The sequence below is a fragment of the Mesoplodon densirostris genome, chromosome 13 (assembly GCF_025265405.1).
Source record: "Mesoplodon densirostris isolate mMesDen1 chromosome 13, mMesDen1 primary haplotype, whole genome shotgun sequence".
In the NCBI taxonomy this organism is placed as follows: domain Eukaryota; kingdom Metazoa; phylum Chordata; class Mammalia; order Artiodactyla; family Ziphiidae; genus Mesoplodon; species Mesoplodon densirostris.
The window spans coordinates 85978098-86005843 of record NC_082673.1 but is presented as its reverse complement, the minus strand read 5'-3'; the positions used below and the strand labels follow the sequence as shown (position 1 = coordinate 86005843).

Here is a 27746-nt window from a genome sequence, read left to right as displayed (position 1 = left end):
TCTGACTTAGAGTTTACATTTAACCTTAAATATTCTGAAATCCATCCATGTCAACTTCGGAATTTTAGTCTTGCCTGATACTATGAAATAGGGCAAACCTTGATCAATGGGCAAATTCCTAATTTTTGCCGTTCAGCCACTTTTCTGGATCTTGCTCTCTGATTCCGTACATTCCAGTGTGTTCAATGGATTTGTAATGAACTTCCAAGATGAACGGGAATTTCTTGCTCATTGTTTGCCTGAAACCTTGGCTTGTGTTCATCTTTTTAAATAAAAAGTATGCTCCCAAAATGCCCACAAGTTCAGCTAATAAAACTCCTTTAAAGATCTTCTTTTTTTTTACTTCTATGAAGTATTTTTCAACGTATTTATTGGAGTATAATTGCTCTACAATGGTGCATTAGCTTCTGCTGTATAACAAAGTGAATCAGCTATATGTATACACATATCCCCATATCCCCTCCCTCTTGTGTCTCTCTCCCACCCTCCCTATCCCATCCCTCTAGGTGGTCACAAAGCACTGAGCTGATCTCCCTGTGCTATGCGGCTGCTTCCCACCAGGCATCCATTCTACATTTGATAGTGTATATATGTCCATGCCACTCTCTCACCTCGTCCCAGCCCACCCCTCACCCTCCCTGTGTCCTCAAGTCCACTGTCTATGTCTTCGTCTTTATTCCTGTCCTGCCCCTAGGTTCTTCAGAACCTTTTTTTTTTTTTAGATTCCATATATATGTGTTAGCATACGGTATTTGTTTTTCTCTTTCTGACTTACTTCACTCTGTATGACAGACTCTAGGTCCGTCCACCTCACTACAAATCAATTTTGTTCGCTTTATGGCTGAGTAATATTCCATTGTATACATGTGCCACATCTTCTTTATCCATTCATCTGTGGATGGACACTTAGGTTGCTTCCATGTCCTGGCTACTGTAAATAGTGTCTTGGTGCTCAGGCCGGGTGTCAGTCCTGAGCCTATGAGGTGGGAGAGCCGAGTTCAGGACACTGGTCCAGCAGAGACCTCCTGGCCCCACGTAATATCAATCGGCGAAAGCTCTCCCAGAGATCTCCATCTTAAAGCTAAGACCCAGCTCCACTCAACGACCAGCAAGCTCCACTGCTGGACATCCTATGCCAAACAACTAGCAAGACAGGAACACAACCCCACCCATCAGCAGAGAGGCTGTGTTTCTATTTCAGTGTTAAACATCAGCTGTGTGACCTTGGCTGAATCCCCTAACCCCTTTTCTAGCTCTGAAATTCTACAGCTCTACCCCGAGGGAACGTATTACCCGATGAGCTATAATGGCACAATCCAGTAATGTCTTAACTAGTGCCATGTATCTGGTTCTCTTTCTTTCCAGTATTTGTTTCCAGGGAGGATAAGCACAGTTCTGCTCAGCCATCATCATACTGTTTAGGTTCCCTATTTCTCATCCTGCTCATGGGAGATAATGGATGATTTGTCCTGAAGCATGTAGTTCATTTAACAGCTCAAATCCTCTTCCTCCTTTACCCTGCTTCCCCCAGTTACCACGTTCTGTGCTTCATTGTAAAACACATCCTTCTTTCCACTATATTGACCCCAAGTATTTCATCAATTCACTTGTGTCACTGAAAGCCAAGTGTTTATTCAGGCTGGCTACAAACAAAGGCTACTCTGTGAGGTTGTGACTGCAGTCAAGCTGACCAGATTACCTTTCACAAGATGGGTTGCTTTTTATTTGTAAAATGGCAGTATCTTTTGTAGACATGATGCATCGGTGGCACATAATTGCACCAACCTAACAAATAGTCTGTGGTCATCTTGATCTGTATTTACTCCTAGTTTTATCCATCTTTTGTCACTGTATTTACAGAGTTGTACTACTGTGTAGTTACAATTTTATATTTTGTTTATTTGACCTCCTTCAAAGGTTTTTCCATTCTGTTAACCTGGACTTCAGTGTTTTAATCATCACTTTATATTAGCAAGAATTTATTGGTTCACTCAACAAACATTTACTTAATAACTACTTAAGTATTCCTTTGTGGATTTCTCCCACTTTTTATTATTGTTAAATAATGTGATAAATGTCTTTGTGTACATACCTCTCTTGATCTTCTTGTTTATTTTCTTAGGATAAATTCCCCAAAGTGGGATCATTAGGATGAACATTTTTGTAGCTCTTAAAGCTAACAGCCAACCACGTGTGACTATATCATTGACTCTATTTTTTCATGCTCCCAGTCATTCAGGAGATAAAATCCCTACTTTTTTGTAAATTCAGGACCCCCCACCCCACCCCTAAACTGGCTTTTGCCTGTCTCTCTCCCTCATTTCTCAACACTCCTCAATTTTGCATTTCCCTCGCTTCCACCCATACAAAATGTACATAGATTTTTATGTGCAGGATACCTTGTTTTGAACATATTCCTGCTACATAGGTGCTGTACTGGAGCAGAATGCTGGACAAATGGCCAAATAGTCATTATAAAACTTTATCCTCTTTGCTCAGAGCTATAGACTCAGTTGTGTCTCCCAAAATTCATAGGCTGAAACCTTAACCCCCAGTGTGATTGTATTTGGAGATGGGGCCCTTGAGAGGTGATTACTTAAAAAATTTTTTTTTATTGGAGTGTAATTGCTTTACAATGTGGTGTTAGTTTCTGCTGTACAGTGAAGTGAATCAGCTGTATGTATACATATATCCCCTCCCTCTTGCATCTCCCTCCCCCACCCATTCCCACCCAGCTAGGTCATCACAGAGCACTGAGCTGAGCTCCCTGTGCTATACAGCAAGTTCCCACTAACTATCTATTTTACACATAGTAATGTATTTATGTCAAACCTTATCTCCCAATTCATCCCACCCTCCCCTTCCCCCTCTGTGTCCACATGTCCATTCTCTATGTCTGCGTTTCTATTCCTGCCCTGCGAATAGGTTCATCTGTACCATTTTTCTAGATTCCACATATATGCGTTAATATACGATACTTGTTTTTCTCTTTCTGACTTAGTTCACTCTGTATGAGCTCCTGGAGCTCAATATCAAAAAAGCAAACAACCCCATTAAAAAATGGGCAGGGGCTTCCCTGGTGGCGCAGTGGTTGAGAGTCCGCCTGCTGATGCAGGGAACACGGGTTCGTGCCCCGGTCCAGGAGGATCCCACGTGCCGCGGAGCGGCTGGGCCCGTGAGCCATGGCCGCTGAGCCTGTGCGTCCGGAGCCTGTGCTCTGCAACGGGAGAGGCCACAACAGTGAGAGGCCCGCGTACCGCAAAAAAAAAAAAAAAAAAAAAGGGCAGAAGACCTAAATAGACATTCCACCAAAGAAGACATACAGATGGCCAAGAGGCACATGAAAATATGCTCAACATCAGTAATTATTAGAGAAATGCAAATGAAAACTACAATGAGGTATCACCTCACAGCGGTTAGAATGGGCATCATCAGAAAATCTACAAACAATAAATGCTGGAGAGGGTGTGGAGAAAAGGGAACCCTCTTGCACTGTTGGTGGGAATGTAAATTGATACAGCCACTATGGAAAACAGTATAGAAAAGCCTTAAAAAACTAAAAATAGAACTACCATATGACGGGGCCTTTGGGAGGTGATTACTTTTAGATGAGGTCCTGAGGATGGGGTCCTCATAATGGGATAGTGTCCTTATAAGGAGAGAACAAAGATCTCTCCCTGTCTCTCTCTCTCTCTCTGTCATGTGAGGACACAGCAAGAACACAGTCATCGGTAGAATATAGTGGGCACTCCTGGGGTGCAGGAGAGTCTGTTTCTTGGCCCAGGGGTGACTGCATGGGTGTTCACTTTACAATAATTTATTCAACTCTATATGTACATTTTATGCTTTGTGTACATAATGTATTTTAAACTTCAAAATGCTTTAAAAAAACTACCTCAAATCCCAGGTATTTTTAAGATGCAATGAAATATGATATTATAGTAAAATGGACAGATTTAACTATCCAAACACACCAGGCATATTCATTATCAGAAATAAGCTTTGATCATTGTCATCCACCTTTCATTAATTCTGGACTTCCAGACTGAAGCCCAAGCGGCTTTCAACCAGCACCAGAGACCAGAGATGCTTCAGACTAATTTACATTTCCTTTGGTTTACTCAGAGCTTAGTATAATGATGATGCCTCATTATGATAAAAAAGGAATTAAAAACACAAAATTCCAGGGCCCCAGAAAGAGTGCGGAAAAGATTATCTCAAAATAAGAAGTAAGACGAGCGGCCTAGATTCCATCCCTGCTGACCTGGAGGCTGTGATTTACCTGATTTGGTTCTTCACAGTTGTAAGTTCCATAACTGTATTTCACAAGCCTGGTATATTTAGCTATCTTTTGGAGGTATGTGTGTTATAAATAATAGTAGTTGAAACCTTGTTAGGACTTTGCCGATTTGGTGTTTTGGAGAAGTGTTGAATTTTTTTAGAAAATCTATTAGGAAAAATCTTCATATAAGCCAATTATTTACATGAATGAAATTTCAGAAAGAATGCTTAAACAAGGTTTCCAAACAGTCTAATGATCTTTAGAAAAGTGAAGAAGGTATAGTCCAGGAACAAGTTATAATAGCATCAGTCCTCTAAAAGCAGTAGGCTATGAATGTTAGCAGATGGTTCGTGATCGTTAGTAATGATTAAAAATCAGCATGGTTTTTCTAGAGAAGTTTTTTCTCATTAGTCTTATTTCCATTTCTAAGAGAGTTACTAGGTTCATGGATAAAGAGAGTGTCACAGACACACCACATCGCAGTGTTCACAAGGCATGGGTGCTGGTTCGGTTAAGCAGTTAATGTGTTTTTAAAAGCTGTCAGGTTACTAAAATTGTCATGCCAACCTCAAAGAACTCAATGCTTCAGCCTGCCCATATACCACTTGATAAATATCTGGATTAAGAGGAAGAAAACCTACTTATCAACTGTACATGTGACCCAGAACTGGAAGAAGAGTTTATACCTTGCACTGCAGACTCACACGTAGAAGGATTTAAACATGTTCCAAAAGAGGACTGCAGCTACTGAAAAGCAGGAGGTTAGAAAAAGTTCAGCAACACAAGGTCAGGATTGAGACAATCTGACTTGACATCAGTGTAGCTGGAAAAGACCCAAAGTTTTAGCCAAGTGCAGTCTACATTTGAGCCAACAATGTGATGTGGCCACATGCAAAGCCAACGTGATTTTAGGCTGTATTAATACAAGCATAGTGTCCACATCAAGTGGGTGATGTTCTCAGTGTTCTAGACTCGTTAGAGCAGAAATACTCTTCAATTTGGAGTGTCTCATGTTGAGAGGGAAATGATAAACCAAGAAATGAGCAGAGGACAAGCGGAATTATGGATGATCTGGAAATCAAGCCATGTGAGAAGACCTGAGAATATTTCACCTTAGAGGGAACCTGGGAGCCGTCTTTAAATATTTGGATGGCTATCAGAAGGAGGAAGTTCTTTTCATTGGTTGGTTGGTTGCTTTTCCAACGTGCTGCAAAGGGTAGAATTCAGAGAAATTTCATAGAATGGTAGATTTCAAATTAAGAAAGAATTTCTACGGTTTGGGCCAATGCAACATGGAAGGGGCATCCCTGTGAAGTATTGGACACAAGGGATCCAGAAGAGCACATGCACAGGGACTGAGGTAAGAACGAGGGATAATACCTCACGAATGGTAACTGGCAAGGGCTTTGGAACCATACAGACCTGCCATCAATCCTATCTTTCTATACTTAATAGCTCTGTGACTGTGAGCAAGTTACTTAACCTCTCTGAGCTTTGGTTTCCTTATTTATAAAATGGGAATAGTAACATACTCATCTCACAGGACTTTTTTTTTAATTGAAATGTAGTTGATTTACAATGTGTTAATTTCTGTTGCACAGCAAAGTGATTTATATATATATATATAATATACATATATTATTTTTTTAATATTCTTTTCCATTATGTTTCATCACCGAATATTGAATATAGGTCCCTGTCCTATACAGTAGGACCTTGTTGTATATCCATTTTCTATATAATTCACAGAACTTTTTTGATGATTAAATAAGACAGTGCTCTTATTGATAACCCTTGTGGAAATTACTTCAGTGGAATTACTTCAGATCCTCAAACCTGCAAGGCAGAAAGATTTTTATCCCCTGATAAAGTCTCCTTTGCCTAGAAATCACGTTTGCCTATGGTGAATTTTTCTATAACAATTGGGAGTACTTGGCACTTTTACTATCCAAATTAGGCAAAAAAGTTGTGATTTCATGTTATCATCAGCCCCCATTTTTGCCATTTCTGTCCTGGAGACAGTAATAGGTTCAAAGCCATCTTTCACACTTACCTCGACCCTCTCCTTGCTGGACTATTTGCTCAGCTGTAGACTCAGGGCAGAATCCTTCTGCATCCATCTCCTTAGCCAGGCAAGCTTGGCAGATTGCACAACCCCTCGCAGCACAGTACAAGAGTAATGCAGCTGACACCCGGACATGACTTGGTATTGCATGTCATGGAGGAATTAAAATAGGGAGATGTGCTAGGCAGAATCCCAAAGTGGCTCAAGGCTCTTGACCCCTGTTGTATATCCTTGCAGAGTCCCCTTCCCTGGAGTGTGAATAGGATGGGTTTCATTTTGGTTATTAGGTAAAATGAGGAAGAGGTTTGGTAGATACAGTGAAGGTCCCAAACCAGCTGTCTTTGGTCCCAAACCAGCTGTCTTTGAGTTACTCCAATGGAAGTTTATCCTGAGTGAGTCTGACCAAATCAGGTGAGCCCTTTAAAGGGACCTGGCACTTCATAAGGAAGAGATTTAAAGTACAAAAGATTCTCCTGCTGGCTTTGAAGAATTAGTCTGCCACATGAGCCGGCCTAGAGAGGGAGCAACATGACAAGGAACTGTAGGCTTCTAGGAACTGAGAGTGGGCCCCAGCCAACAGCCAGCAAGAAAATGGGGGTCTCAACCACACAATCACAAGGGGATGACTCCTGTCAACAACCAGTGAGCTTAGCATAAGACCCCGAACCTCAGATGGGAACCCAGCCCAGACGACACCTTGATTCTAGTCTGGTGAGACCCTGACCAGAGAACCCAGTTAACCCATGTCCAGACTTCTGACCCACAGAAAGTGTGAGATAATAGATGTGTACAGCTTTAAGTCTCTAAATGTGCGGTAATATGTTTTGCAATAACTACATGCAATGCAAAGTGTGTGCAGGAGTGAGAAACCCATTTGGCCATCCCTGTCATTTTCTCTTGAGAGCCTGCATTTTCTGTGGCATTGCAGTAAAAAAATCAATGTCCTTCTTTGCTCAGAAGGGAAGGGAAGTGTAAATTTTGGCAGGGCCTCGTGGAGATATAGCTCCCCAGGTGCTTGGTGAGTAGAAAGAAGTAGATAAGTGGGTTCTATTATCTTCACTACCCTGCGGAGGCCAAGGAGGAGAAGCAGGCTCTGAGGTCTAGACCCACGTACCTCCCTACCAGTCTAGATCTGGAAGCTTCTGGGTCCAGAGCTAAGAAGAGAGGTCCAGACTGAATATGGCTTTAGGAGGCATCTGCATATGGATGGTAATGAATCTGCAGTGGATGTCTCCATTGCCAGAAAGATTGTGAATGGTGAGAACAGAAGATGTGGGAAAGAATCCTGGAAAACACCTACACTTACATTTAAGAAACAGCCAGAAAAGAGTAGACTGACAAAGCCAACTGAAGTGGAGCCGTGCAGGGGCAGGAAGGAAATGGGGAGGGTGTGATGTCACGAGAGCCAAGGAAGAGAGGAGAGAAAAAGGGAGGATCAGAAGAACTAAACATGGCGGAGAGGCAGGTACAGTGCAGACCTGGGAAGGGCTTATTCAACTTAAGGTTGACGAGGTTGTCAGAGATCTTGGCCAGGGCAGTTTCAGAGGAGTATTGGGGCAGGAGCCAGAGCGAGGTGATGTGACGGGTAAATACAGTATGGAGTAAGGATGGAGCATCATTCTTTCAAGAACTTTGGGGCTTCCCTGGTGGTGCAGTGGATAAGAATCTGCCCACCAATGCAGGGGACACGGGTTCGAGCCCTGGTTCGGGAAGATCCCACATGCCATGGAGCAACTAAGCCCGTGTGCCACAACTACTGAGCCCACGTGCCACAAGTACTGAAGCCCACGTGCCTAGAGCCAGTGCTCCACAACAAGAGAAGCCACCACAATGAGAAGCCCACGCACCGCAACGAAGAGTAGCCCCCGCTCGCCACAACTAGAGAAAGCCCGCGTGCAGCAATGAAGACCCAATGCAGCCAAAAATAAATAAAATTAAATATTAAAAAAAAAACTTTGTGCAGGGTGGGGAGAGACAGGAGGAGGAGTACAGTGAGGGACTGTGGAGGGAGCAAGAATTGGTTTGAATTCTGACAGGAAGGAGTCAATATAGTTGGAGAAGACTTCCACCAAGAAGGACTTTTGTTCCCTAAGCCCAGGTCTTTTACAATATCTGCAAGCCTTTTGAGACGATGGGGGAGAATTTGGGATTGGTAAAGGGATAGGTGGACTTTAAATTGTTTCTAGAGCCACATTTCTGTTCTTGTGAAGACCTGATTTGTAAGACAGTACAGCTGTTTTTATTCCTCAAAAAAAAAACTGGGCTGCAACTTGAATGAAATAAGGTGCTTACCCACTCATCCAACTGCACATGTGAAATTTGCTTCTTTGTATCGGAGAGAAGGTCTTCAACTAAGATGGAAATCAAAAGAAAAAAAATAGAAACATAACATATTTTTCTCTTATGTATTTATAAACTTTCCAGAGCACCTACTGTGTGTAAGGCCCCGGCTGCGTTGGATACTGTGGTTGGGGAGGGGTGGAGAGAGGTTGCAATTCGAGGTTAATAATTTTCCACCCTATTCTTAGACACATCTTCAAAGCCATGCTAACAGGTTGGCTCTGGTAGATAAGGTGCCATCAACCCTTGCCTCTGATGTTATTTGGTACTCAGTCTTCTAGACATTGTTCCACTAATTGGCTTCCCAGAGCTGCTTGCCTGGCTCTGCCAAGGGGTGATTAGCAGGCTGTGCTGATGTGGCTCCCAGTCCTCCCGAGGGGTAGCACGTGAGCTGGAGCCCTTGGAAAGCTGGGGGCCGGAGAGGGTCCTTCCTAAGGCCAGAGCATCCCATGGTTCTGGAGGCCTGAGGCTAAATTCCATGCAAGGGGCCCTTGTGCTTTATTTTTTCTCTGCGTTGACCTATCCTGGGAAGGACTTGGGACAAAGTACCGTTGTTTAGCTTGTGGACACAAGAAACAAACAAAAAGACAGGGCTAAGAAGGGAACGGGGCCTTCTAAGCTTGGGCTTCTCAAACTATCTGTATAAAGGTTTGTTTTGTTTAATTTCTTCGTGTAGACTCACTTCCTGTCATTGGACCCGTAACACATTGTTCATGGACATGCCTTGGTTCAACGGCCTGGCTTTGGTCAATTCCTTCTTTTAACAGTGATGCTAATTTGGATGCCTTACCCGTGCCGGGGAGTTAGGGGTGGTCGACCGTGTTTACCTTCAGAGCCCAGCGAGCTCAGGTTGGAGCCTTCATTGCAGAGACTCTGTCTCACCCCACTTCCAGTGGGTTTCCAGGGAAACAGGCCCCCAGACAAGGATTTGAGTGCTAGGAGATTACAGGGAAATGACCCCAGAAAGAATTGTTAAAAGATTGGGAAAATGAAATGACGCAGGGAAGGAGTCACTGAGAGGCGGCATGATAAGCAAGTCATCATGGGGGCAACTGGCCTTGGTCCTGCTCGGGGAAGTTCTGAGAAATCGGGGGACACTCACCTCGAAGTCAGTCCACTCAGGGCGCAGGGTTTGGTGTTAATGCAAAGCTGCCGTGCACAGGTTGAGAGCTGCTGGTGGTAATCCTTCCTCACTTCCTGCCTGCAGGCTCTAGTGTGCAGAGAGCTTCCAGGCAAGAACAGGCAGGGAGCTCGGGCTGGAACAGCTGGACAAGGACGGAGTCAGCAGCCTGTGCTATGCGTGCAGCCTCCAGGTGCAGTGCCATCATGCCTGCGTTTTCCTTTTGCTCCGTGCCCGTCGCATTGTTTGAATTATCTATTTCCTTGTTTCTTTCATAAAGTCTAGGACCTAGACTGTGAGCTCCTCTAAGGCAGAGGCTGTCCCCTCGATCTCTGAACCTCATCGTAGGATGTGGTCTTTAGTACCCAGAAGATGAGGAATGCATGACTCTGACCCTCACAGCACCCCAGGGTGGGATTGCTCTTATCCTCATTTTATAGATGAAGAAACCAAGGCTCTGACAGTGCTGTGACCTGCACAAGGTTATGTAGCCAACCAGTGGCAGACGCAGATCTCCCAATTCCAGATCCTGGTTCTTCTTTGTCTGATTACAGCTACCAAGAATTCTCATCTCCATTCCTTACCCCCATGCTACCCTACAATGCACACACCTACACACACTTTTGACTCCCAAGCTGTACATACTTGATACCTTTTTTGGAAGCAGGCATGGCTTTCTTCACAGAAGAGAAGCCATTTTTCGCCTAAGCCATTTTGTGATCTAAGCCTGGCCACAGTGCTTGCCCTGGAACAGCTCTCAGTAATTCATGACCTTAAGGGAACAAAAGAATGCAGGAACAAACTGTTACCAGGCAAGAGAAGTAACAACAGCAAAGATAATGTATCAGTTGTGAAGACTCCCAATCTGTTTCGATGGTGTGGTAGAGATTAGCCTGAAGCGCCCAACCCCAGATCAACTGGAACCTAGGAGATGATGATGTTGACCTTTTCTGACCCTCCTGACTTCAGTCAACTAAAGCTCTGACTCTGTTGGCAGCCCAAGCTCCTTCATGAACATGCATGTACATGAACATGCATGAACATGCATGAAGCTTAAAACTTCCCCAATGCAGCTGTTAGGAGAGACAGTGCTTTGGGAAAGTTCCCCGATATTGTCCTCACTGGCTGCAAGTAATAAATCCTTCCTTCTCCTACTCTTTGGCTTGGTAGTGTCTTTTGGCTCGACACTCACCAAGAGGTGAACCCAGTTTTCGGGTAACAAGAATATTCTTTTTTTTTTTTTTGCCGTACGCAGGCCTCTCACTGCTGTGGCCTCTCCCATTGTGGAGCACAGGCTCCAGACGCGCAGGCTCAGCGGCCATGGCTCACGGGCCCAGCTGCTCCGCGGCATGTGGGATCTTCCCGGACCGGGGCACGAACCCGCGTCCCCTGCACCGGCAGGCGGACTCTCAACCACTGCGCCACCAGGGAAGCCCAAGAATATTCTTGATAGATATTTACAGGTTGCAAACCCGGCCGGGGTCTATGGAGTTGTCCTTCTTGAAGCCGTTCAGGATGGCCCCCAATGGACTTCACAATATAAAAGCAAGGGAAGGAGAGTGGCTTCAGCTCTATCTCCCTCAAGCTCACCGTGAACTGTCTCCTGGAGTCATACCCACCCTGTATCTCCTGAAAGTGTTTTTGATTTCGGTGACTCTTAGCAGGCTCAGCTGTGCCTGTTGACTTTTTTCCTGGAAGGACTTCTTTGTTTTGTTTTGGTGTTTTTTGAATTTTATTTTGTTTATTTCTTTATACAGCAGGTTCTCATTAGTTATCTATTTTATACATATCAGTGTATACATGTCAATCCCAATCTCCCAATTCATCCCACCCCCCCCCCCTGCTGCCACTTTCCCCTCTTGGTGTCCATACGTTTGTTGTCTACATCTGTGTCTCTATTTCTGCCCTGCAAACTGGTTCATGTGTACCATTTTTCTAGGTTCGACATATATGCGTTAATATACGATATTTGGTTTTCTCTTTCTGACCCTGGAAGGACTTCTGACTCTTGCTTCTGAGTACAGGCCCTGTGCCTGGTCCTACCATTCGCTCCATCGCTCTGCTGTCCTGCCACACTGGGCTTCTGGGAATTCCTCAACCAATGTCTTGCTGTCCCCATCCTGGGGACTTTGCATATGCTATTCCCTCTGCCTGGAAAGCAGTTCCCTTGCTTCTGCCTAATTACCTGTAACCCTTCCCATTGATCAGCTCTGGTGTCTTCCTGAGGGAAGACTTCATGCTCTGCATCCTTGCCTCCTTCACCCTCCACACTTGAGTGAGCCCTCTTACACTCACTCACCTGGAAACTGTGCTACTTTCCTCTTGGCAATTATTCCAGCTTAAAAGTGGACACTAGGGGCTTCCCTGGGGGCGCAGTGGTTGAGAGTCCGCCTGCCAATGCAGGGGACATGGGTTCGTGCCCCGGTCCGGGAAGATCCCACATGCTGCGGAGCGGCTGGGCCCGTGAGCCATGGCCGCTGAGCCTGCGCGTCCAGAGCCTGTGCTCCGCAACGGGAGAGGCCACAACAGTGAGAGGCCACAAAAAACAAAAAAAAAGTGGACACTATTTATTGGCATCATCTGTGGGCAGGACAACTTCCCCTTTTAGAGTCTAAATTCCCTGAGAAGAAGGAACAATGTCTGGTTTTGCTCAGCACTTCATCTCCAGCTCAGAGCTGGTGTTCAAATGTTTGGATCGCATGAATGGATTAATGATCAAACTAAAAGCTAATCCTCACCAGCTCCTCCCAAGATAACCATTATTAATCTCATTTTATAGATAAGGAGACAAAACTCAGAAGGTTTGGGCTTGCCTAAGGCCAAACAGCTTTTGAGGATGACAGCTCAGCCTTTGGATTTAGAGCTGCCTGATTTCAACAGCTTGGGGACCTTGGGGAAGAAGGCTGGATGGAGTCATTTAGGGAAATTTGAGTCCTACCTGTTTGTTTTCTTTGTTGATGCTCATGAAATTATTTAGTTCTCTGTGTTGATAGGAAACTGAGATGCAAGCAACACTAGACTGGAGGAATGAAGATCATGACAAGGTGAGGCTCGGCCTCTGTCTGTCATGGGAATCAATGAAGTGGGCAGCCAGGTGTTTACCAAAACAGTTCTACCAAGAGACCTGAACAGCTGCACAATGCAGAGCGATTTCCTTGCCCAAAAATGGTTGTGTGTGTGTGTTTTGTTTTGTTTTGTTTTGCTCTTTTATCTTGAGGGAACTGCATTCTTTGCTTGAATAATTGATGGGATACAAAGTAAGCAGACTGGGGACTTCCCTGGCGGTCCGGTCCAGTGGTTAAGACTCCACACTTCCAATGCAGCGTGTGTGGGTTTGATCCCTGGTTGGGGAGAACTAAGATTCCACATGCCGGGCCTCCCTGGTGGCGCAAGTGGTTGAGAGTCCGCCTGCCGATGCAGGGGATACGGGTTCGTGCCCCGGTCTGGGAGGATCCCATATGCCGCGGAGCGGCTGGGCCCGTGAGCCATGGCCGCTGAGCCTGCGCGTCCGGAGCCTGCGCGTCCGGAGCCTGTGCTCCGCAACGGGGGAGGCCACAACAGTGAGAGGCCCGCATACCGCAAAAAAAAAAAAAAAAAAAAAAAAAAAAGATTCCACATGCCGCGTGGTGTGACCAAAAAAAATATATATATATATATATTAATAAAATAAATAAATACAAAGTAAGCAGGCTGGAAACTCACTGCTCTTGTAGGCAATTACTAGGCTAGGAGTTGAGAGGTGGGGGCTCTGGGTGCAGAAGTGTCGGACCCTTCCTGTATCCACCACCCATCACCCTCGGTACGCATATCAGCTGCCCGACCCCAGACCCATTCTGATTGGAAACTAAAATGAATTAATCAGCCTCAGCCCCTCACTCTCCTGCTCAGATTTACCCCACCTCTACGCCTGCCACAGCTGGGCAGTCCCAACTTGCATGTGCAAAAAGAACCTAAATGATGAGCACTAAAAACCACATTCAGAAAGGGAGCTATTCCTTAAGGACTCATTGCTTTGTAGACACAGTCTTGGACACCTCCCGTTCCCCAGCATCTTGTATGTGTTTAACTTTGTTTATCCCCGAAGACTGAACACACAGAGCCCTGGCTTAAGTCTGAGGAGTTGTCCCTATTGGACTTAACAAGCCGCTGCTTTTGACCAGCTTACTATGAGTGTCATTGCTTTCCGTGCCCCATTCCACTGATCTTCACAGAATAATATTATGGAAAGATCAATAGAACTATGTTTTTGTTTTATTATTTATTTATTTATTTATTTATTTTTTAAAAGGTGGTGTTTTTTTAAAATTAATTAATTTATTTTTGGCTGCATTGGGTCTTCATTGCTGAGCGTGGATTTTCTCTAGTTGCTGCGAGCTGGGGCTACTCTTCGTTGCGGTGCGCGGGCTTCTCATTGCGGTGGCTTCTCTTGTTGCGCGGAGCACGGGCTCTAGAGCGCAGGCTCCAGTAGTTGTGGCGCATGGGCTTAGTTGCTCCACGGCATGTGGGATCTTCCTGGACCAGAGCTCGAACCCGTGTCCACTGCATTGGCAGGCGGATTCTTAATCACTGCACCACCAGGGAAGCCCTAGAACTAAGTTTAAAAAAAAAAAAAAAGTTGTTCTAACAGCAAAACCTTTTTTTTTTTTTTTTCCAAGTGGTATCTTACAGGGAGCCTCAGTATAGAGGTCCATGTGGGCAGAACTGCTGGTGTTGGAGGGTTTCAGGGGACCTGCAGGCCAGCCCAGGCCAATCCAGCTCTACGGAGCGGTGGGAAAGCCATCACACTCAAATAATCACTCGAGTCCGCTTGCAGCAAAGTTTGTAGAACAAAGGTGTCGACTGTTGAAACTGAGCTCTCATGCAGCAGGCAGGGCCCCCATGTCCTGCCCTGAAATGTTTGTTTGTGATCCCCAAACCTTCTGATGTGTGAATATGTCTGCCTTTGCACATGGATAGTGGTCATGAGCGTCAGTGTATAATTTGTGAAAATGGACCCAGTGCTGGAAAGAACATACAAGCAAGGCCACCTGCAGTAGGTGGCCGGGGTGTGATCTTTAAATTCTCAACCCGCATCCGTTCTTCTCTCCTTACCTACCATGTTCCCATTCTAATAACTGGGGTTCTGTGGCCATGGTCTTCACTCTCACCCTCATGACCCTGTTAATGAATGTCAGTTCTAACATCTGGGGTCAGCAGAGCCCTGGCCCCTGCTTCCCAGTCTGCTTCTCAGCTGCCTGAGACCCCGGTTTCCGACTAAAACTGGAGGCTGGGCCTCACCTGTCTCTGCCCACCTCCTCGGATCCAATGCCTTGCCTCCTGAGATGGTTATAAAGTGCGTAAATCAGGGATGGACTTACAGTTGGCATTCAATATCATTTGACATTTTTTGTTGTTGTCGTTATTTTTACTTTTTAAAAATTCTGACTCCTATTTCGTGCAACCCTGGAACCAGTGAAAATCATGTTTCACCCTCTTGGGATCATGAGGTCAGCTTTAACAGTAATGGCATGACATGTCATAGTCGTACGCACTTAATCTCTATTACAGCCCTCCTGAGGGATTTACTGATCTTATTTTACAGCAAAGGAACGAGCAAAGCCCACGCCGGCAGGTTGCTCTGTCAGTGTTTCATTTGCAGATTAGGTATGAGAGGAAGTCCCTTAATACGTAAAAAGGTAATGAAATATGAAGACACACACAAATACACACGAAAAAGCCAATTAGAACTGCTATTATAATGGTTACACTCGATAGTCCAGCATTGTCAAAGGTCATGTTTTATTTTGAATTTTAGTAAGCAAAGTGTTTTTTTTTTTTTTTTTTCTGTATGCGGGCCTCTCACTGTTGTGGCCTCTCCCGCTGCGGAGCACAGGCTCCGGACGTGCAGGCTCAGGGGCCAAGGCTCACGGGCCCAGCTGCTCCGCGGCATGTGGGATCTTCCCGGACGGGGGCACGAACCCGTGTCCCCTGCATCGGCAGGCAGACTCTCAACCACTGCGCCACCAGGGAAGCCCAGCAAAGTGTTTTTTGAAGTACGTATTTATTTGATTGGACTTAGGATCAGCTACGCCCACTGTCCAACTTCAGTGCTGATGTCAACGCTGCTCCTCCTTGTACTTATGTTCTTGGGAAAAAGCATCCACGGCTCTTGGGAGGTTTTGTTTGCCTTTTCCTCCAATGAAAAGGGCCTCAGAAAAAAGGGTCTCGTTTAAGGCTCTGATAAAAGCTTGGGAGCCTTTCCCTGGGAAAAGTGCCCACGCTAACACAAGTTTGTACATAATTTCAGGACGTTGATACGTTCCCCCAAAGCCATGGGCCCAGATAAACACTCCTGCTTTCTAGTCCCGACATTGGAAGATGACGATGAAGTTGATATATGAAGAAGCACAAATTGGACAGCTGACCCTAATAAATCATAGAGGAGGAACAGGTGACAAGCACACACTTGTACCCACGTGACTTCACTTCTACCAGCTCGCTCCAGCACAGGACAAGCGGCAGGTGTGGCTCACCGCCCCTGTGCAAGCCGCTGACATGGTGAGAAGGACGGAGCAGAGGCAGGACCGGGCTGTGCTGATCTGATAAGGGGATTAAGTTTCGGCTTCCCTCCCACCATCCCTAATGCCCTCGGACTAAGCAGCTGCCCCAGCTCAGCTCTTCCTCGGATGCAAAACGTCTCTCTGCCCAGGCAGACGCTGCATGCTGGCCCCCAGAGGCACCAGCCTTTCCTCAAACACATGGTGATGTTCTTTACACCTTTGCCCAGGCTTGCCCTCTGTGGGCGACGCCCCGCCCCTCCAGTCAAGTACCCACTTGCTCTTCGAGACTGGCTCAGGTTTCACCTCTGAGCTGTTGCCCTAGTTCTGGGGGTGGGTTTAGCTGCTCCCTCCTGCGCTCTGCTCGCCCCCCCACCACACCCCTCTCTTCCTGTGCTTACTACATGGTAAGTGTGGGACTCCTACAGCAGTTAGTTTTTCACATGATTGTCTTCTCTATCAAGAGGATGAGCTTCCTGAGGACAAAGACCAGCTTCTTACACAGCGTCTGGCGCATAACAGTTATTTTATAAACATTTCCGGTTGGACTTCCCTGGCGGTCCAGTGGTTAGGACTCTGAGCTTCCACTGCCGGGGCCCGGGTTCGATCCCTGGTCGGGGAGATAAGATCCTGCAAACCCGGCAGCGTGGCCAAAAAAGAAAAAGAAAAGTTTTGGGGATGCTATGACTGAGTGATATATATATGGTCAACCTATGAAAAGAAAGTGAGCAGTATGATACAGGACACGTGTAGGAGACACACTGGAGAGGCACCAAGTTCAGGAAAACTTCTTTCCTAAAAGTAAAGACAAGTCACAGGATATATAGGAGCAGCCTGAAGCAGAGGGAGCAGTGTGATACCTGAGCAGCTCAAAGGGGACACAGACGGTGCACCTGGCAGGCCAGAGGCTCTGAACCTGGAGCCTGGACCCCAAGAGCAGCTCACAGCAGAGTCCCCGGAGGGCCTCCTGGAGCAGGAAGGTGCTGTGGGACTCCATCTGCCTTCCCCACACTCTATAACAAGAGCAAGCACTTGGTTTTGTTTTGTTTTGTTTTGTTTGGCTGCACTGTGGCTTGTGGGATCTTAGTTCCTTGACCAGGGAATTGAACCCGGGCCCCCTGCAATAAAAGTACTGAGTCCTAACCACTGGACTGCCAGGGACTTCCCAAGAGCGAGCACATTGAAAGTTTGTTTTCGTGCAGACGTCTCATTTTCCTAGTGCATCTCACAGATCTAATGTTTATCAGGCCTACGTGCTTTTGTTTTCTTTTAATAAAATCCCTGGGCCTTCACCCTGAAGTGAGAGGGTCTGGAAGGAGCGGTATGGCAGGAGGACGAAGCTGGTGCAGCAAACGCCGCAGTCCTGCCCGGACGGGAAGGGATGTTCCATCAGCAGGAAACAGCCCTCAAAACCAGTCACATCAGAAATGGGTGACACCGTGATGAGCTGTTAGTGACGAGACATAAATGGAAATTGAGGGGTCCGATAGAGGGAACTTAAGAGGGACGATCAAGAGACGTAACACCACCTCCCCTCTGAGCAATCACCTTCAGCCGGACACTGCCCTTTGGAGCCTCAAAACCCTAGGCATTGGGTTAGCCCAGTGTTTGCACGTATATTTAGCCACAGACCACTTTTTTGGCGTACATCCTATACAGTAAGTCCAACAGGTCCAGGAGATACAGGAGAAGCAGCAGTGAGGGGGCCAGAGCCCACACACTTCCCCCTCTCCTCCCCAAACCCCATACCCCTGGAGACAGGAAGGTCTCTGAGGAACCCAGGTTGAAACCTATTGCACTAAATTACTGGTCTTAGTCTTGGCACCCCAACTCCAATGACCCCAAAGTCCAGATGGACAACATAAAAGAGTGACACTGGCTTGTTCTGGCTTTGACAAAATTGGGGTGTCCTAATAGAGGGAGCCCCAGAGGAAAAGCTGTGCTTCCTCCACGGGATTGATTGTTGCTGGACTTTGGCAGACCGAGGAATGCAGCCGGCTGTGTGTTCACAGACCAGATTTTTCCACTGAAGCCAGAAATCCAGATTTTCCCATGAACTCACCTGACTTTTTTTTTAAAAAAAATTAATAGACTATTTTTTAGAGAAGTTTTAGGTTACAGAAAAAATGCATGGAAAGTACAGGGAGTTCCCATATACTCCCTCCCCCAGCCCCATTCCAGTTTCTCCTATTATTAGCATCTTGCATTCGTGTGGTACATTGGTTACAATTGATGAACCAATATTGATACATCATTACTAACTAAAGGCCATAGTTTACATGCACTCTTTGTGTTGTACATTCTGTGCATGTAGACAAATGTATAATGACATGTATCTGCCAACACAGTATCGACCAGAGTCATTTCGTTGCCCTAAAACTTTTCTGTGCTCCACCTATTCATCACTCTTCATTTACCCTCCCAGGAACCCCTGGCTACCACTGATCTTTTCACTCTCTATTCTTTTCCAGAATGTTCATATATTTGGAACTGTATAGTATGTAGCCTGTTCAGACGGGCCTCTTTCATTTTGGAAATATGCATTTAAGTTTCCTCCACGTAACAACCGATTATTATTATTATTATTATTATTATTATTTACGGTACGCGGGCCTCTCACTGTTGTGGCCTCTCCTGTTGCGGAGCACAGGCTCCGGACGCACAGGCCCAGCAGCCATGGCTCACGGGCCCAGCCGCTCCGTGGCATGTGGGATCTTCCCAGACCGGGGCATGAACCCGTGTCCCCTGCATCGGCAGGCGGACTGTCAACCACTGCGCCACCAGGGAAGGCCAGCCCAGCACTTGTAACAGCAGCCTGGTTTTCTGGCAAGAGCAAGTTGTCTCAGGCCATTCTGACTTTCCCTGGCTTCCAGACGTGGACTCAGGTCCTTTGAAGGAGCCCTGGGTACCGCTAACGAAAAATGCTATTGAGACCAATGTGTGTTATGCTGAGGGTACAATATGTGCGTGCTGGTGATGAGATGGCACACCATGGCCACTGAAAAGGAAGGACTAGAGAGGATGTGGCTTCCTAGGGTCATAATTATGTTCTCAAATTGCTCAGATCATTCTACTATTACAACCTCTTCTTTTATACAGTTTTAAATAGACTTTTCTCTATAACGTGCCTATTCAGATTTTAACACTCACTCAGACTGTGATTATCCCAACCTCTGATTTTATCAACTTCTATGTGCCTCAAGGCCCATTATTTTGAGGTCACTCGTATGTATACTTTATCAGAACCTGCTTTCAAGAAGACATCTTATAAAATTATATATCTAACTTTTTCTCTTTTCCTGTAAATGCTCATTTGTCATATACCTATTAGATATAACTATAAAATTATTGACACAAATATATTCAATTATGTTAATTTATTATTATATAACAAAATGCCATTTCATGGTGATACATTTCTGGCACAAATTCACTCCCGTGCTAGCCTTGAGAGGCTGATGGACACCAGAGGGCCAGCTGGGAAGCTCATCTCCTCTAGGGACTGTCGTTGAAGCAGGATGCCATTAATAATACAATTTTGAGCAATTTATATTTAATTCCACTAATGCACCTCCATTAATTGAAAGCATTTTGGGATTGTACGCAAACAGAAAGAAAAAAGGTTTTTGCTGACTGAAAATGTGCAAATCACTCAGCAAAGCCAGGGGTGGACTCTTCTCTCCATTTGCAAATCTGGTCCCATAGAAAGGGACCGGCTTTTCGTCATTTCTGTATGCCTGTGGCCAGGCCAGTTTTCAGTTATGATAGGTGCTCAGTGATTCTTCTTTGAATAGAGAAGGAAGAAAATGCCATGAGAATCACGGAGAAAATCATAACTGGCCAAATCATTAACCCGGGACTGTCATTCATAATCCACAATTTCTTTTTTTTTTTTAAATTTGACTTTATTAATATTCTGAGGCAATTGGGTTTTGAGACAAACTTTAAATTGCTTCATTTCCAAAATTCATTTTGGTCACACATCTGGGAGCAATCCGTCTGCTAATCAATAACTAACATTTAAATGCTGTTGCCAGAAAGGCAGCCCAGCACAAAACCAATACTGTCAGCAACTCAGAATAACTCTAATTTCCTGACAGAAATCGATTCACAGCAAAATAGTGGTTATTGCAAATATTTATCGTTCTGAAAAGGAAAGTTCATCAGTGCAGCTTCTTGAGCAGTTCATTTGCAAATGAAGGACTGTGATGGGCTCCACCTCGCCATCTGTCTTGAGATGTAGGACGTGGTAGGTGGCAATAACCCTATGATTGCCTTGAAATTGGCCCTTTTTGGGGTGTAGTGGGTACTGCGGGCCCATCCCAGATGGCCATGTGGGGAGAATATTGGGCATGGAAAGTCCAGTTCCACACCTGGGATTTTACTGGCTTGCCGTGTGATCTTAGAAAGCCACCTAACCTCTCTGAACATTCCTTTTCTCTTCAAGAAAAGCATGATAATCAGATCTGTCCAGTTTAGCCCTCCAGTTGTTGTGAGGATGAAACAAAGGGGTTGGGGGAGGAGATATCCCTGAACATATGTTTAATGGACTGGGTAAATTTGGGGTCTTATAATGACTCTTTATTTCCCAAGAACAGGATTAAGGAGCAAGGCAGAATATTCATGAGAAATCAGAGCGTCATCCTAAAGCTCAGTGTTCGTGGGAGTTTTACTAACTGGAAAACAAGTGACAATGGGAACAAATGTGCTCACTGAGTGACACTTCTGTGCAGTAGGAGCTGGGAAACAAGGATAAAAAAATCTGTACTCATGAAGTTCATGGTCTAGCTCATGGGGAGGGGGCTGAGCAAACAGATAAAGGCAACGGGTGTGGGGAGGGTAAAGAGAAGTGGGAGTGGGAGTGTGGGAACACACAGGCATGAGCTGAAGGACAATTTCTCAAGTCGAGCAGCAATAGAGGGAAGGCTATTCCAGGAAAAGACAACAGGCGCAGATTAGCACTTCAAGAGAACCATAAAAATAAATCAGTATTTCCCAAATTTCTCACTTGAAGTTCACTTTTACATTTTTTGGGGCCTTGTCTCTGTTCCACATGCACCATTTTTTTCTTTTTTTAATTTATTAGCCATGCTACGCGACATGTGGGATCTTAGCTCCCTGACCAGGGAGCGAACCCACACCCCCTGCATTGGAAGTACGAAGTCTTTTTTTTTTTTTAATAGTTTTTAAAATAGTATTTAAAAAAATTTTTATTTATTTATTTTTGGTTGCATTGGGGCTTCGTTACTGCGCGCGGGCTTTCTCTAGTTGATTCGAGTGGAGGTTACTCTTCTTTGCGGTGTGCGGGCTTCTCATTGCGGTAGCGTCTCTTGTTGTGGAGCACGGGCTCTAGGCACATGGGCTTCAGTAGTTGTGGCTCGTGGGCTCTAGAGCGCAGGCTCAGTAGTTGAGGCACACGGGCTTAGTTGCTCCGTGGCATGTGGGATCTTCCCGGTCCAGGGCTTGAACCCGTGTCCCCTGCATTGGCAGGCGGATTCTTAACCACTGCGCACCAAGGAAGTCCTGGAAGCACTGAGTCTTAACCACTGGAACACCAGGGAGGCCTTGCACCATTTTAAGTTGACCAATTTTTAAAAATATAAGTTGGGTTTAAAAAGAAAACTTTATACATTACTACCATAAATGAAAAACATTGTTAAAACAAAAGCTAACCTTAAAAATACAGGCAACAGGAACTCAATTTATTCAATAAATTACTGTCAGGCTGTTCTAGATTCTGGGACTAAAGGGGCGACAAAGACGAGATGGAGATAAATTAATGTCAGGCAGTAATTGATACTAGGGAGAAAACAGAAAGTGACTTAGGAGGGTTACTTTGGATGGGGTGGTCTGGGAGGGCCCGCTAGGAGATATCATTTGAGCAGAGATCTGAAGGAAGTGGTAGACCAAAAGGAAGAGGAGGTCATTACATCTCAACCAGATACTGTTGCCTGCAGAAAGAAGACTGTGAGCCAGATTCAGGGAGACGAGCAAGGGTTAGGGAGGCGTGCTCACACCCAACTGAGACTTTCTGCAAGACAGGAGGACAGAGAGAAGGCAGTCATTCTGTCGAGGCGGTTCCAGTTGTTTAATTCAGTCTGGAAGACTAAATCAAGTCGGGTACTCCTAGCGGAAAGCATCCCACTTCAGGAAACACTGCAACCTTTGAGAGGGAGGCAGGCTGTTACCGCCCCGATTGACAAATCAGTAAACTAAAGCCAAGAAAAGTTAAATCGCTGGGAACTGGGACCGGAGCGCTGCCTTAACCTCGTCCAGCCCGGTGGAGTGCAGGAGTGGGTCCAAGGATGGGCCGGCAGGTAGATAGATGCTGGCTCTGGCAGCACTGTGAAGACTCCCAATCCTCCAACCTGCGTTCCACGCCTCTCGTTAGCCCCTTCCCAGGAGAGGCTCAAAACCCGGAGCAACGGAATCTGCGGAGCGGAACACAAAGCACGACCGCCGGAGCGGAGCATGCGCAGTAGCCCGGCCCAGCCCGGCCGTTCTGGCCGCTGGGGGAGGGTCATCCGAGCCTGACGTCCGCTACGCCGTCGTCAGCGCCCCGGGAAGAGGAGGGCGAAGACTCCATCCGCCATGTTGGATGCCGCAGATTCGCCATAACCGCGCCGGCTCTTTTCTTAAAAAAATAAAAATAAAAAGCGAAGCATCAGCGGAGCGCCCCGCCTTCTCGGTCGGCGCGGGAGGGGGCCCGGAAGAGCCCGAGGCTTTTTTTTCCTCCGCGGTGGGGGCGTTGCCATGGAGACGCGGGCGGCAGGTGAGCCGGGCTGGGGGTTGGGGTGGGGATGAGGTGGGGGGTGGGGCGCGGCGCAGCGCGCGGGAAGCCGTTTCGAGCTTGGAGTCGGGTAGAAGCGCGCAGGCCGCTGGGCGGCGGAGGGATCCGCGGCCCAGGGCGGAGAGCGGACGTAGCGGCGTCCTTCGACGGCACGTTAAATCGCTCGCAGTATCCCGCCGCCTTGGGTTTTTATTAAAAAAAAAAAGTAACGAGGGTGCTAGCGGAAGAACGAGCAAGGGAAAGCAGTGCGCTCGCGCGTGCGGGGCCGTTTCCGGGGCAACGGGCGGGGTCGGGGCGCGCGCTAGCGACCCAGCGCAGGCGTCCTGGCAGGCGGGAGGTTCGAATCCGATGCTGCTGACTCTGTGGCTGCGTGGGCCTTGTCTCGGCCTCCTTGTTGCCTGGCCTCAGTTTCCTCCTCTGTGAAATGGATAGTTCCTTTAGACCCATGTTCTTGGCCAGGATGTTTTGAAGGGAAAGGGTTCCACCGAGCTGCTGAAGGAAAGTTTCTTTGTGTCCTGTAGAGGGAGCCATAAACTCCAGGGATTAGCTTGTTACTGCTGGTAACCCAGTAATACCCTGTGATAAATTGTAATTTATTTATTTATAAATTTATTTATTTTGGCTGCGTTGGGTCTTAATTGTTGTGCGCGGGCTTTCTCTAGTTGCGGTGAGCGGGGGCTACTCTTCGTTGCGGTGCGCGGGCTTCTCATTGCGGTGGCTTCTCTTGTTGCAGAGCACAGGCTCTAGGCGCGCGGGCTTCAGTAGTTGTGGCTCGCAGGCTCCAGAGCGCAGGCCTAGTAGTTGTGGCGTACGGGCTTAATTGCTCCGGGTCATGTGGGATCTTCCCGGACCAGGGCTCGAACCCTTGTCCCCTGCATTGGCAGGCTGATTCTTAACCACTGCTCCACCAGGGAAGCCCGATAAATTGTAATTTAGCCTCTACCTGCCGCCTAGCTCTGTGGGCCCTTGTTCCTCACCCTTTAAAGTTAAGCTGACATGGCACCTCTTCCAGGCAGCCGTCCCTGGCTTCTTGGGCGACACGTCCTTTCTGCTGGCTGGATGCAGGACTGCGATGGATCTTCCACTGAACACCTGGTCAAAGCCCCTTAACGTTGACCTTGGGGCTCCTTCCTGTGTAATTAACAGAAAGCATCCACACTGGGGCACTGACCTCATGCTTTTTGCTACTCAGTTTTCCCGACACCTAGTCTAATTTGTGTGTCATTTACTGACGAGGAACAAAAGTTCAGAGAGGTCAACTTCATACAGTTTAGAAATGGCAGAGCTGAGGCTTTAAAAATCAACTTCCTCTGACTTGGGATGAAATCCAAACTTCTGGGTGCCTGCCTGGCTTGTACTTCCAACCCCTGGATCAGCGCCTGGCTCCGAGTGGGTGCCCAGGGTGCTTTTACTGAATGGAAAAATGAATGAACTATCTGACTGCCTCCTGCCCCCTTCCAGCCTGGTTCCCTGGCAGAGCCCAGTGACTTCGGAAATATAAACTTAGTGTCACAGGGCTTGCCCTCCACAACTGCCCCTCCAGCTTCATCTTCTGAGCCTACCGGTTCATACCAAAGCAGCTATACTGAGTGTCCTGCATGCTGAGGGCTGCAGAAGACACGTAGAGCTTATGTTTGCTGGGTGTTTGGTGCCCAAACGCCAGGGGCACTTTTCTTGGCTTCTTCAGTTCAAGCCAACAGCTTTGCATGACACTCCTCTCGACATGCCAGGCAGGGATGGTAAAGAGTCCTTTGACCCTTGGTCCTGCCCTCATCCCATTGTTGTGTCAGATTCCGGCAAGTGAGTGTGTGTGTGTATGAAGTGATGGAGCAGACGCAGAGCCGGAGTGGTGGGTCAGGAGCCTTGAACTATGCCAGGCATTCTTTCTGACAATGATGATGTTACGAGTCCAAGCTTGTACTTTTTGCCGCACGACAGGTCAATAAATCGAGAGATGAGTTTTTTGGGCAATGAATAGTGACTTTATTTGGAAAGCCAGCAGACCGAGAAGATGGTGGACTAGTGTCCCAAGGAACCATCTTACCTGAGTTAGAATTCAGCCTTCTTTTATACCAAAAGCGGAGGGCGTTTGGTTGGTTGCTGCGAGCTTCTTGGTGCCGGGATCTGTTGTTCTTGCAGCTGTGCACCTAGGTCTGGTCACAGTGTTCCTATAAACCTCCAAGACAAATGGTATCCTGTGTGTCGCGACTTTTTATCTTTGTGCGAATGGAGAAGTGTTGTACCTTTAAAGGTCAGAGCCTTGAGAATGGGCTAACCTGTATATTTTAGGCAACATTCTTAACTTGTAGCAAAAGCAATAGAATATAAAGTTTAAAGGAAAAAAATCAGATCCAGTATGGAGTCAGATTTGTTCTTCCCTATTACACTCTCTTCTCTGTTCGGTGCCTTTCCTCTCCCAAGACATTGGGCCACTACTGATGATACACGACAGGCACTGCCCACCTCTCCTCTTCTGGAGTTTACTTAACAGTTTTTTTTTTTTTTTTTTAAACCTGGCACTTGTAGTTTCCTTCAAGTTTCAGCTGTAATAAGTGACCAAAAATCATGTTTTAAAATACGTTGCTGTTAACTTGTGGTCAGCTAATTCCTGAAAAGAGTCTCCTGTTTTGCTTGGTTGTTGGGTTAACGTAGGAGAGCCAGTAAAATAAATGATAAGATGGAGTTGCATTTGGTCTCTAAGGTCCAGCTTTTTGATGGTAAGCCAGCCGCGATGGTCATTGCCGTGAACTGGAGATCTGTTACCGCACTGCTCCCTTCTCAGCCGGTTTCCCATTTACCTTGTAAAATGGTTCCTGTGTCTTTTCTCCCCTTACCTTACAATTTACATAACAACTTTTCAAAGACAGCTATCCTTCAGTAGAATTAAGTTTCTGCCTAGGGCAAGGGCAGTCAAGAATTGGGTATATTAAAAAGACACTCCTTAATTGCATTTCCTTTGTAGATAGTTTTCATGCATGCTGCTTCTGAAAACCTCCCCAGCACGAGGGGCTGATTTAATTATGTAGAAGGGATTTAGCCTAGAGTTGTTTTCTCTTTGTTAGCAGCTGTTTATTCTGTTAAACTTTCACTGTCTTTGCCATTTCTCAAGGGCAGGTGTCAACTTTAAGGGCTGGAACAGTCTGGAGGGTGGAATGAACACGTGCTCTGGGGCCAGGGATCTGCTACTCACCAGATTCCTGACCTGAGGGAGTCACATAACTCGTGGAACGCACCGCTTCATCTGCGGGAGACACGATCCTGCCCACTACCTGGGTTATGGTGCACTGGATATGCTGCGGGCACTGCTCTTTATCCCTTTCACCGAGACCCCAGTCTCTCTGCTGTGCAGCTTAGTGCATTGAGATCTACTTGCTCCTTGAAAGCAGTTGTGGTTGGAAAATGTGATAGACTTTGATTGGTTAAAATTTTTTTTTATTATTATTAATTTATTTATTGCTGCACTGTGCAGCTTGCAGGATCTTGGTTCCCTGACACGGGATTGAACCTGGGCCCCCAGTAGTGAAAGCGCTGAGTCCTAACCACTGAACTGCCAGGGAATTCCCATTGATTGATTTTTTTTTAAAAGAAAGAAAAGTAATCTGGGGGTGAAACAAATTGTCATATTAAACATCTATTGTAGGTTTGAAGTTATGTCTTTTTTTTCAAGGGACATAAAATATATAATTATATGCTTATAAACAGATTATGCTTGGCATATTAATAGAAAAAGGATTTTAACTTGGGTAACAGATTTTTCTTCTTTTAAATCATGTAACAAATGGAGCCGCAAATTTTTGAACTCTGGAATCTGGCACGTTTGTGCCCCAGTTGGGTCTGGGCCGAGGCAGGATGGGAAGGGTAGGAACTGGACTTCAGAGGCAGCTGCTGGCCTTGTTGGGGGTGTAGGGGGATGAGGGGACCAAATCAGCCACCGCGTCTGGAGCCAAGGAGCAGGGGGCTTTGGGAGCCGCATTCTGGAAAAGGAGGGTCTTGGAGGTCCTGGCAACCTGGAGGACCTTGTAAGTCAGCCCCAAGCCTCCTTGTAGGGCCCAAGCTGGCTTCCTTCTTTCTGTTAGATATTTTTTCCCCATCTCTGCCAGCAGGCCTCTTCTTCTGGGGCCACCACCACTTCTCTGCCCCTTAGGATTCTCCCTTCCCCCTTCCCATCCTTCCTTCTTTCTTCCTTTTTTTTTCTTCCAAGCAGATTCCTTGGTTCACCCAAATGTTTGTGCCAAAGTTTGTGCCGGGAAGTGAGAATGCAGGCAGATATGATTCGCTGTTTCCCCCTGAGGACCTCACACAGTCCTAGCAGTGGAGAACCGATCCTTTAGGAGATGTGCCAGAGACTACGATAAAAGTAAGCCCTGAGAGTTGAAGGCTTGAGGGGGTGCGGTGCACCTAGCCCAGCCACATAGTTACTGTGATCCTTTGTTGAAAATTACATGGGGGTCCATTTCTGAGCTCTCTGGTCTATTCCATTGATCTGTTTGTTTATCCTTCATCAGCACCGCACTGTGAATTACTGTAGCTTTCTAGTAATTTCTGAAGCTATAAAGAATAAATAGGAGGACATTTTTTGCAGGGGCAGAAATGCAGGCAGGAGCAAGACCCGG

At 46.4% G+C, this 27746-nt stretch overlaps 1 protein-coding gene across 4 annotated transcripts in view; it reads left to right on the top strand.

Moving 5' to 3' along the window:
• The window catches only part of ZFAT (zinc finger and AT-hook domain containing), a 254220-nt gene that overhangs the window by 68435 nt on the left and 158039 nt on the right, over window positions 1-27746 (top strand). Inside the window, exon 1 of one of the 4 annotated variants that reach the window (XM_060116134.1) lies at window positions 22835-23115. The exons of 2 other annotated variants lie outside the window; for them this stretch is intronic. In XM_060116134.1, coding sequence (XP_059972117.1) covers window positions 23097-23115 — 19 coding nt within the window. In that variant the 5' untranslated portion in view covers window positions 22835-23096. Of the gene's footprint in view, window positions 1-22834; window positions 23116-27439; window positions 27491-27746 lie in introns of those variants that run through there. One more of the 4 variants, XM_060116138.1, reaches the window with a different exon arrangement.